We start from the raw sequence: 12,294 nt of genomic DNA, 5'->3' as shown, positions 1-12,294 counted from the left end.
AAAACAGGTTACAGAAGTTTCAAAAGACGATAAGTTATACATGGACAATACAAAAAGAAAAAAAAAAAAGGTCACATAACTGATGAAGTTGAATTACTTCAACAGGGCAAGAATACGCCATTTGATACGACGTTGACGGCACCGGCAGGCAACCTAATCCCATCTCGAATAATTTTGAAAAAAAAAAATGATTTTCAAACAGTTGTGTCTCGCACGGAACTTCTCGAATCTTTAGGTAATGGTCGTTATGCACTACCCGTTCCTTTCTATAGCAATCGTACCATAGTAGATGGAATGAAAAAAAGCTTCAAGTGCAGCTTTCTCATTCCTTGCGTGATCTTGATGTAAAACTTAACGCGTTGGGCCGACATTAGTGGCTTCACAGAGCGTTCGCTTGTCAAGGCTGGCTGCGTGACGTAATGTTCCCTCCTATGTATTCCTCCATACTTGCGTATACGTTCCGGGCGAGTTCGCGAGGCGGCAAAACGAGCGAGCAAGTGGTCGCTCAAACGAGGCAACAATGGTTTCGCTCGTGCCGCCAATCGGGACGTTATATGGCTTCTCGTCCGACGTTCACGACGCGATCGAGGGTCGCGTTTGAGTGATATACTCGGGGAATGCGTGACTCCCGGTTCCGCAATCAACCGCGGTGTTTGGGCCTGAAAGCTGGCGTAGACCCAACGACGGCTGTGACGGAGCGTTAGAAGCGTCGCTTAGCCAGGTCCGTAGGGAACTAGAAATGTGTTTGTATAAAAGGCTATCAAACATGGAGTTTCATAATAACACACTAGAGGGAAATCTGACGCTAGTGTCTATGGAAGTCGCAAGACATGATGCTTCAGCTAGCATGGGAATGATGGATAGTACATAAATTTGTCTAAGCTTCATTCTTTTGGCTCTGTGTAGGCCCGTGTGGCGTGCAGTCGCTTTGACGCAAATCGAAGTTAGCAAAAGTTCAGCAGTCCCACTTCACCACCTTGGCGCTTTTAGCCTCACCAGTTCAACTGAGCTCACAAGGTTCATAACGAGTCGTTATTTTAACCGAAACCAAAGCCAAAACACAGCAATAAACATAGCCACACGTGTGTTCGAAGCCGCAAGCACGAGGACTAGGCAAATCTGTGTACTTCCCATCATTCCCGATGGCAGCGGGAGAGTTCCCTCTAGTAAATATAGTAGGGAACTCTATCTATTCAAACCGATGTACTCGTGAAAGACTTTTTAAGGGAAGCTTTTATAACTCACGGATTTCTTCGTCATCCATTGACCGCCCAGTAAGTTAGTGGATTTCTTGTTGCGGCAAAATCATGACAGGCCGCGTATGTCTATCGCTGAAAGAAAAAAGTGTGCGATCGTTGCATCATGCATGCACTAGACTAAAGGGTAGAAACCCAGAACGAATCTCGAGAAGTTAAGGACCAAGGTAAAAGGATCCTTTATCGAGGTCGGTTGTCATTGGACGTTTTCGCATTTCATTGTTGAAGGGATATAAATGCAGGACCTCACGCGCCGGAACGTGAATGATTGCGCACAACGCCAACTGCTGCCTTCGCAGAGAACGAACGAAAGAAAGAAAGCGAGAAAAGAAAGAAAGAAAGAAAAGAAAGAAAGAAAGAAAGAAAGAGAGAGAGAGAGGCCAGGCATGCACACGTCAAGCTTCGCTTTCGGGAAAATGGGAGCAAGCGAAGCTTGCTCCCATTTTCCCGAAAGGGGAAGCGCTCCTGAATTTTTTCTTTTTGAGTTTTTTTTTCGCCTGCACAGGATGTGAAAGCAGGTTCACGCACATACGCGACGTCATGCACTGCAGCATCTTGCATATATATATATAACACAAATATCGAACGCGCCTCGCAGGTGTTCGGCATCACGGCGTTCTTCAGCGTGTTCGCGTACCTGTGGCTCCTGATCGTGCTGATGGGATCGAGTCCCGAAATCATCGAGCTCTGGGAAGCCATCTTGACGCTTCTATTCTTCCCGCTGCTGGTGAGTCGAGTCCTGCGCGTATCTGAACCGCCTTCTAACAAACTGCATAGCTTTACAGGACGCAAAGGAGGAAGACAGAGACGTATGTCTAGCTGTCTCATCTTGGGGTCCTTCACTGCTGCGCGGTTTGTTCGAAGATGATCCGGTATCGGCTCGCCCAACTTTCAACGTTTGTTACGTACAGTTGTGAGCGATATCAGTGAGCATCGAAATTACCGTTTAAACGTCATAGCGGCTAAACGCAGTTTACGAGTGCGAAACTTCATAACACTAAATGCTCTAGTGGAAAGGCATCTCTTGCAGTTCAGTACGTTACAGGCACATAACAAGTAATCACTGATTAAACACGAATTCGGCGGTGCCTCTCATATTTCTCACCACTGTGCATATGTTAACCGCTTAACCGCATAAGGACAACCAGATTTGCACCGGTGGTTATAGACCAACATAGATATTGTGACTGTAAGGAGTGTGAATTTGTATGTTCTCCCCACTTCCTCCTTCTGTCTACCTCTAACTTTCGAACTCTTCCATTACATTTCCCAGTGGAGGGTAGCATACCAGTTATCCCTGATTGGTTAACATCCCTGCATTTCCTCTCTCTCCTGTCCCTTCCCTACCCCCGTTCTGCATTCATTCAGTGTGACTCATTCTCTTGGCGCTATTCTTTCGTGAACACTGTGGCTTGGCAGTGCTTGCAGCTTTATGCGACCGATGACGAGGACGCGATATCTTGTCTCCCGACCTTGCCCGTTAGGCTTATTGAATAGTTGCCAACTGGCCTCACTTGGTCCACGAAGTAGCCCTATCTGGGCCACCAACTGGCTGTATCTGGGTCACTAATTACTTCAATATAGTCCACCGATTAGACCTACCTGGCTTACGAACTAGATTTACCTGGATAAGTATGAACTGGCCATATATGAGGCCTACCAACCGGTTCAGCATGACCAACAGTTAACTGAAGCCAACATGGACCACCAATAACTGGTTCCACCTGGACCAATAACTGCTTCTATCAGACCAATAATTGCTTCGCCCTACCTGGACAATCAACAGAGCCTACCGGACCCATCCACTGGTCCTATCTGGCCCGTCAACTACTTCTATCTGTCCAAAAATTAACTATGGCCCAACACCTACTATCTAAAGCATTTAATTGGTCCTGTCTCTCCCATTACCTGCCCTATTTGGTCCATGAACGGGTTTCATCTGGCCAACCTAATCTTTTTATCTCACCCAAAACTACTCTTCTACCTCCCACCTTGTAGTCCTTCCTGTCACACTCCATGTGGTCATATCTGGCACAGTGGCAGGTCTTATCTGGCTCCGCAGCTGGTCCCGTCTTCCGAGCTCTCTGGCCCTGTACTTTTCGGTGCTCATGCGTATACAAGCATGAACAAGGTCCATAGCTGTGCTTCGATGTTCGACGACCAAAAAGCTCACAGGCTCTTTACGCATTCGCCTAATCAAATCAAATGAAATCAAAATGTGCTTAATTCTGACGTAATTAGAGAGAATGCGTACAAGATGCACCCGCAGATGACTCGAAGGCGAAAGCCATCTTATTCTTATGCTTCCTCTTCCCAGTCGATTGTATTAATTCTCCCTCCACCCACGAAGGCTTTCTGCATCTAAGGTGACTTTGCAGTGACTTCAGAATATGAGGCATTGCAGTTTTCTGCGTTTCACGTGGTTTTGCAGCGCTGCCTCCTCTATTCGTACCGGGATAAGAGATTTTCCTCGTCGGGACAAGCCCTTAGCACAGGGCCCCATCGGCTCGCGCCACTCCACGTGCCCGCTGGATCAGCCGACGCTGCTCCTGCAACCCTGAGCTGGTCAGCGCAGTCTCCCATCAGGAATGTGAGGGTGAATTAATAGGGGGGTAGTCCGGTGGATGTGGACATTCCCGGGTGCAATGATACACTGTGGGCTTCGCTCCACAGTAGGGACAGTGTGCGGGAGAATGTGTGGGGTGGAAGAGGAGAAGGATGAAAAGACAAGGGAATGAACTAGTTCGACTCCGACATCGGCCCACGTTTGACAAAGCAACAATGTCGTGTGATGATGTCATCGTGAGACGTCGTGTTATGTGAAGTAATGATGACGTCATAATGACGTGACAAATTTTGGTAGTCTGTGATGTCATATGACAAGCCGTAATCTCTGATCACGCGACTTTTTGCATCGTTCGTGTTGACACCGACGGTCTCTTTTCGCGTATGATGAGGCACCTAAGGCTTTCACCTTGATAAGTCTCTGTGGTCGCGCAGGTCTTCCTGGCATACGCGGCGGACACGGGTATCTTCTGGCCTGGGGCTCGGAAGCGAAGCGCCCAGAAGCAGCTCGAGCTGCAGACCACGGCCGACATCGCCAAGCACACGAACAACGCCGTCGCGCCGGCGACACCTGGCGGAGGACCTGCGCGCCGGGAGTTCTTCCCCAACGGCGAGCTCAACAGAGAGAACCTTCTAGACTTCATACGGGTCAGTTGGGAGCCTCTTGCGCACATCACTGATTAATGGTGTGGAAGTCACAAGCATTGAAGTGCAGTCATGATGATGTGCTGATAGTCCTCTATTAACCCTTTCGCCACCTTGGAGGATTATAAAGAGCAGAATCGCAATAATATTATGTGTCCATGTGCTTCCAGTGGTCAAGTAACTCGCCCTCGCGCTGCCCATTGCTTCCTGGTAAGCTCAATAACTTGAGCAACTGCTCCGGAAAGGTGTTGGTCCCGGGTTCGATTTCTGGACCAGGATAAATTTTTCGGCATCTAGGAAGCTTTCTTTGTGAGATAACCGTATGGATTTCCTTGTGGCCTCGGGCTACAAACGTGTGGTCGTCAATTTCCCTCTCTTAGCTCTCTAAAAAAATCACAGCATATCCACGGAGTGAATGATGATGAGTGGGCGAAGCTGCGGAGGTTCATCGGTAAACCGTGAATCTTCCGTGAATTCTGCCCAGTACATCATCACCGACGTGAGATCGGGCGCGTTTATACTAAAGGTTCGATGAGAGTTATGACGACTTGCAGCTCACTTTAATTTTACATGTACGCTGCGAATTTCATTGTTTAATCACGCACAGGAGAAATCGCACACACGCACTACCTTGGAGGTCAAAATCCAGTGCCTATATATATACGGGGTGGTTAGTGAACGGTTGTGCAGCGCGAGCGGTCGGTTTTTTCAATCAAGACGCTGACGCGACGCTGCCTCGCGACGCTGCCTGCGTCGGCGCCGCTGCGCCGCGAGGCAAGATAGGGGGGGGGGGGGACCGTAGGAGAGAAGAAAGAGCGGGAAGCGTAGGAGAGGAGAGGGCGATACATATCACGTACTGTACGGGAGATCCGTTTACGCCGGACAACGGAGACGTGACAAGGTTAGACTAAGAGGAGCTACGCCCCTAAAACACTGAGCCAACGTGTCAAATAATCTCAGGTGCTCTGAATTATCACAACGGCGTCTGATTGCATTCTGATTGCTTTGGGATGAAAGAAAATCACCGCTCAAGCACTTCGTACAGATAGTTAACCAACGAAGATGAAACGTGCGGCCCCGGTGAGCAGTCCCGGTTAGTGATGGAAGGCCTATACTTTCCTCAGCCGCCTCTCATCTCGTGTTTGTTATACAGGAGATCCGCAAGCACCCGGGGCTGACGGACGAGGACGCCGCGTGCCTGGCGGCGGCCAAGCTGGCCGAACAGCAGCACCACACGCGCATGTGGTACCGGGTCGGCGCCATCCGGGACCTGACCGGAGGCCGCCGCACCAGGCCCAGCATCAACGAAAAGCTGCAGCACGTGAGTGCCGAATGGACACCGCGCACCTTCTCGTGAAGAGAACCATTCAATTCAATGTCTTTATTTTCTTGACAAGTCAAGCGGGAGGAGAGCACTGAAGGCTTATATGTCTGACAGAGGTTCCCCGTCCCCACATCAGTCGACGATGAACGTCCTCCTTTAGAACATATCGCTCTTAGACGTAACGTTCAAGCAGCAGTATAACTAAGGCAAAAAAAACAGTCTTTTAAACTATACATCCAATATTCGCATACATAATATATACATATTTATATAACGTTCGCAGCACATCTGCTCATAAAGCACCGAAGTATGTATGCTCAATACTCTGTCGTATCTAATCTCAAACCATATGCACATAATGACCGCGCACAATGTTATATCACAAAGCGCAAGCCTTAAATAAACATAAGAAACACTGAGCTTCGTAATGACGATACTAGGGAGGAAATTCGGCGCTGCAATTGATTGATTGATTGACTGAGGATAGTATACGCAGGTTTTTCGGCGTTTGTTGGTTGAATTTAAGAGCCTGTATTGGCTGGATTTTTCCTGTCGTCTATAGAAAAGGTGCGTCTTATGTGCTGGTGTTTTAATTGTTTTTTCGTTCGCAAGTACACTTCTATTTTGTATGCGCGGGAGTCTTAAAAGAAGTTAGGCGAGCAAACAGGGACACTAGAGGAGAGATCACGACAACACAAAAATGAACTGGCACGTACTTACACTTGATAGTGTCGTGGGCGCCACCGATAGCAGCGCCCCGAGCGGCAACGAAGTGAAGCGGACGGTTTGGCGGGAAGAAACACAGATCGGCGCGGCCATCACTGCCATTACGGCGATTGCATAGCATGTACTAATAAACAGTTATCCTCGTTACCCTGGCTGCCGTTACTCCAATCCCGGCCACAGCTACGACATGGTGCCAGCGGCGGGATGACCAACGCAGCGTGACGCCGCCGAGGACAGCGAGCCGAACATAAAACGGACGCACACCGATCCGGTGTCATGCGAGACGGTCACGACGGAGACGGAGAGCGCGCGAGCGGCACTCCGAGAATGGCGTTCAACCCGCTCGCCGTGGAGCTGCCGACGAAGCTCGATTTCCGCAAGCCCGAGGATTGGACACGATGGCATCGCAGGTGGGAACGCTACCGTCTCATCTCCGGTCTGACGGGCCAGGACGAGACGACGCAAATCAACACGTTACTCTACGCCATGGGGGAAGAAGCGGAAGACGTGCTCACCGCCTTGAAATTAACAGACGAACAGACGTCATCATACGCTGCCGTGGTGAGTGCTTTCGAAAAGCATTTCCTGCCCCGAAAGAACGTCATCTATGAGAGAGCGCGGTTCAACTCTCGGAAACAAGAGCCGCACGAAAATGTCGACACGTTCGCGACCGAGCTGTTCAAGATGGCTGAAAGATGCGATTACGGAACTCTCAAAGACGAATTGATACGGGACAGGCTCGTAGTAGGCCTACGAGACGTGAAACTCAGTGAGAGGCTGCAACTTGACTCCGAACTCACGCTCGAGAAGGCGATCACAGCTGCCCGCAATTCAGAGAGCGTGAAGCAGCAACACAAAGAAATACGCTCCATCGGACAGTCCACTCTCGACGTCGGCGAACTACACAGCCAGGCAAACTCAAAAAATCGTCGGAATGAAACGAAGGCGCCCTCCAGGTCACGCCCGCAACGCATGTGCAAGAAGGGAGACGAACGCTGCAAGTGGTGTGGAAATGTGCGCGACCACACGAAGGTACAGTGCCCCGCGGCGAACAAGACTTGCAACCATTGCGGGAAAAAGGGCCACTATGCGTGTGTGTGCCTCTCAAAGCCGAAGGACGATTTCCCGAGCTCCCGAGAACGGCCTAAAGGACTAGAAGAGCTATATTTAGGCGAAATGACTGTGGAAGCAAATACGCCGTGGCGGATTACTGCCACTCTGAACAAGTCGCCTTTCACCTTCAAGGTCGACACCGGCGCGGACGTGACTGCGATCGCACACGACCAGTACGACAGCAACGTCATGGGGCCCATCAAGCCAACGCAACAGCTGTTGATAGGCCCAGGGCAGACGACGATAGCCACGGTTGGATACGTCGATGCGACAGTCGCCTGGCGCAACACCAAAATCCAAGAAACAGTCTTCATCATCAAAGGACTCAAAGAAGCGCTGCTTAGTCGACCAGCTATAGAAGCACTCGGGATTCTTCAACGCCCTCTCGAGTTAGCTGAAACTCGCGCACAAGCAACAGGATGTTCCGGACTTTTTGGCATCTTACCCTAAGCTAACTTCCGGGCTGGGATTCATGAAGACAGAGTACCGCATCAAAGTCAGAAATGATGCCAAGCCATACGCAGTCACCTACCCGAGGCGCGTGCCACTTCCACTGCTTCCACTCGTGAAGAAAGAGCTGAAAAGGATGGAGGACATGAGAGTCGTCCAGAAGATTGAGCATGCGACCGAATGGTGTTTCCCAATGGTCGTTGCACGTAAGAAGAACAATGAGCTGCGCATCTGCGTTGACTATGGCCAGCTGAATCAACAAATATTACGTGAACGCGTGCTTATGCCTACAGTGGATGAGTGTCTCGCAAAACTTGCTGGTGCAACCGTTTTCAGCCGCCTAGACGCACGAGCAGGATACTGGCAGGTTCCCCTGGCCAAGGACTCTCGTGAATACACCACCTTCATCACACCAGTTGGGAGGTTCCAGTTCCTGAGGCTTCCTTTTGGGATCTCCACGGCACCGGAGTTCTACCAACGAGAGATGCTCCGCATACTCGAAGGACTAGACGGTGTGAGCTGTCTGCAAGACGACATCATAATCTCAGGAAAGACAACTGAGGAACATGACACCAACCTACGGCTGGTGCTGAAGAAGCTGGAAGATGCAGGTGTTACTCTCAACACAGACAAGTGCTCTTTTCGCCAAACGCAAGTAACTTTCTTAGGACACGTCGTATCTGCAACAGGAATCAGCGCCGACCCAGGAAAGGTTAGGGCCATAACCCAGCTCGACCCACCACGTGATGTGTCAGAAGTCAGGTCTTTGCTGGGCTCTGCAAACCATCTGGCGAAATTCCTCCCAGACCTAGCGGACTTTACGAAGCCTCTCAGAGACTTGCTACACCAAGACGCTGAATGGCACTGGGGTCCAGTTCAACAGCAGAGTTTTGACAAACTCAAGCAAGCTTTAAGCAGGACACCGATTCTCACTCACTACGATGCTCAGCTGCCTCATACAGTGTCTGTAGACGCTTCCTCATATGGTCTTGGGGCGGTACTACTACAGCAGTCGCAACAAAGACTCTTACCGGTGGCATATGCATCACGCTCCCTCACAGAGACTGAGCAACGGTATGCCCAAATCGAAAAGGAGGCTCTGGCGATCACATGGGCTTGCGAACATTTCCGCAAGTACCTGTTAGGATCAACCTTTCATGTGGAGACAGACCACAAGCCCCTAGTGCCGCTACTGACGACCAAACGTCTCGATGAGCTAAGTCCTCGCCTCCAGCGTTTTAGGATGCGTCTTTTGGAGTACGACTACACCATGTCCCACACTCCTGGCAACAAACTCTACACAGCGGATCTTCTCTCACGGAAGCCGTTAAAAGAGCCAGCCGACGAAGATGAGAGAAAACTCGAGGCCGCGGTGCACGAGTTCGAAGAGTTGGTGCTTGAACAGCTCCCTGCTTCAAATCACCTGCTCAACAGAATCAGAACCAGCATCCAGACAGACAAAACACTCTCCAAGATAGCCACTTTCTGCACGACGTCTTGGCCAACGGTGCATGGGCTGTCCCCTGACCTGAAACGCTATGTCGAGGTGGCGAGCGAAATTTCACTCGTTGATGGATTGCTCTTCAAAGGTGACAGAATAATCATCCCACCAGACATGAGGGTCGAAGTTCTCGAAAAACTCCATTCAGGCCACTTGGGCACAACAAGGTGTCGAGCAAGGGCAAGAGAAAGTGTATGGTGGCCAAGCATAGGGAAGCATATCGAAGACTTCGTGGACAGATGTCCAACCTGTCAGGAGCACAGAAAGCCAGGAACCGAGCCCCTGCTTCTAACTCCATTGCCCGCCCACCCGTGGGAAACTGTCGGCATCGATCTCTTCATGCTGGAGGGGAAGGAGTATGTCGTGGTAGTGGATTACTACTCCCGATTTATCGAGCTGGAGCAGCTGAAGAGAACAACTACAAAAGACATCGCCCAAGTTCTGGAACCAATATTTGCACGATTTGGTGTTCCGACCACAATCCGCACAGACAATGGCCCACAGTTCACTTCTGCGGAATTCAAGGAACTGGTGCAGCGCTGGGGAGCCACACACACGACCTCAAGCCCTTACTATGCGCAGAGCAACGGTGTGGCTGAGAGAGCCGTGCAGACAGCAAAGCAGCTTCTGAGGAAGACCTCGAACATAAACGAAGCCCTGCTTGCCTACAGAGCCTCACCTGGCGTGGAAGGGTTTTCACCGGGAGAACTACTAATGGGCCGTCGCCTAAACACCACAATACCAACCACTCCAAGAATGTTAGCCCCAAAGTGGGATGACAGCGAGTTCAGAAAGAAGAACGAAGCCTATAGAGTGCAAGTAAAAGCAACATACGACACCCGGCACAAGGCACAGAGCCGAGGACGCTTATCACCGGGCACAGCTGTACGCATCTTCACTGGAGCTGCATCACATGGCGTGGTAACACAGTCAGCGCCGCAACCAAGGGCCTACATTGTGCAAACTGACAGAGGGCCTGCAAGACGCACGGCAAGGCACCTGCAACCTCTGCGAGGCGTGAGCTCCACAAGAAGTGGGCGTGTTTGCAAGAAACCAGACCGCCTGGACTTGTAGGACTCAATCCTTTAAGAAAGGGGGGTGTCGTGGGCGCCACCGATAGCAGCGCCCCGAGCGGCAACGAAGTGAAGCGGACGGTTTGGGCGGGAAGAAACACAGATCGGCGCGGCCATCACTGCCATTACGGCGATTGCATAGCATGTACTAATAAACAGTTATCTCGTTACCCTGGCTGCCGTTACTCCAATCCCGGCCACAGTTACGACAGATAGCGTGTGTGCCTCTGCTGCTAAAAATGATGGTGACGTTTCGCAAGTAATATACTGAGCGTATCTATACTTTATACCTTAAACACTGTGGCGGTGTTGTGAAAATTAGAAGCAAAATAAAGCTACTCATAGGGGCACATAGAACGAGCTTCAAGAACTTGCACATAAACGAACAAGGTTGTTTAAGACCACAGAGGCGAAGCTTAAGCAAATATAACCTCATTACTTTGGTGCTATTATCATACGAATTGCGTCATATTATCTAATTCACCATAGGTTGTCAGCAAGGCAACGCCTTTGTTGACTCAAAGCGATAACATGGCGGAATTCGACAATGACTGCGTCCACGATGACACTCATTGTGGACATAGTCGTTGCACCAGAACACTCATCCCCAGATCTTTCACTGTTGATCTATGTTGCAGGTCGGCACATATCTAAATGCCTGTCTCACTTTCTGTTGGTCTATGTATGACAATAGAAAACGTGATACATGGCCTCCAAGACTGCGTTCGCTCGCTGCTACCAATTTCGGAGGCCTTCTGCTTTATGGGTGGAATAGCTGTGCAGTTTTTGTGAACGCACATTCGTTTCAACAATGTGCAAGGAAAATGCGTAAAAACTAACAAATGAAGGGGCATGACGTAGTATTTTCTTCGTTGTAGCCGCATTTCCGTTGTGTGCGGGTTCGCTTTAAAGAGACCGGTTCCGTATGAACTGCAATTCACCCTTTGCTTTCACCGCAGAAACTGGACCAGGAGGTGCGGGAAATGTTCGCACTAGCCGCACAAGATGAGTCCGACGCAAAGGTGAGAATTATTACCACTTAGTGGACCACATCGACTCAATAGTCAGTCGATGGATCAATATTTTTTATATGGTGCCATTCAATAGCTTATCAGCTTTGCTAATGGCACAGTTGACGCGACACGTGAACATGAAATAAATGATTGCGACCCTTTATTTAGGCTACAGAAAATTAAACGAATTCCATGCGCTTTCTTCACATAGAATAGCTACTGCTGTGTATGAGACATACAGGGTACGTTCATATATTCTCTTCCAGAATACACATAAAGTCCTCGAGATGATGATATTACATGGGGGGGAGGGAGCAGTTATGCAGCTTGTCACATAAGATATGTGAGAGATGTAAAAAAAAAAAAGAAACTAAAGACACTGTGGCAAGACCAACTTCTGCAAAGGCGAAAAAAATTGCACGGGCAGCATGACCAAAATAACTGCATAACCAATTCAAACATTCAAGAGGCCGTTCTTCGAGCTCATTGCTATAACGATCTTCTACAGTGCACGAGATATGATTACGACACATGTGGTACCAAATCAGCAAGAAACGACAAAACGATAAGAAACATATACGTACAAATCAAAGCCGCAGCTACTGTAGAGGCTGCAGCCGTTCATTCG

At 49.7% G+C, this 12,294-nt stretch overlaps 1 protein-coding gene across 1 annotated transcript in view; it reads left to right on the top strand.

Annotated features, from left to right (window-relative positions):
* Window positions 1-12,294, top strand: part of LOC119400050 (sodium/calcium exchanger 3-like) — a 66,016-nt gene that overhangs the window by 43,107 nt on the left and 10,615 nt on the right. The window contains 4 exon segments of the mRNA XM_037666969.2: window positions 1,855-1,983; window positions 4,257-4,469; window positions 5,620-5,787; window positions 11,613-11,675. Coding sequence (XP_037522897.1) covers window positions 1,855-1,983; window positions 4,257-4,469; window positions 5,620-5,787; window positions 11,613-11,675 — 573 coding nt within the window.

The sequence above is a fragment of the Rhipicephalus sanguineus genome, chromosome 7 (genome assembly GCF_013339695.2).
Source record: "Rhipicephalus sanguineus isolate Rsan-2018 chromosome 7, BIME_Rsan_1.4, whole genome shotgun sequence".
In the NCBI taxonomy this organism is placed as follows: Eukaryota; Metazoa; Arthropoda; class Arachnida; order Ixodida; family Ixodidae; genus Rhipicephalus; species Rhipicephalus sanguineus.
This window is presented reverse-complemented; position numbering and strand designations above follow the sequence as displayed.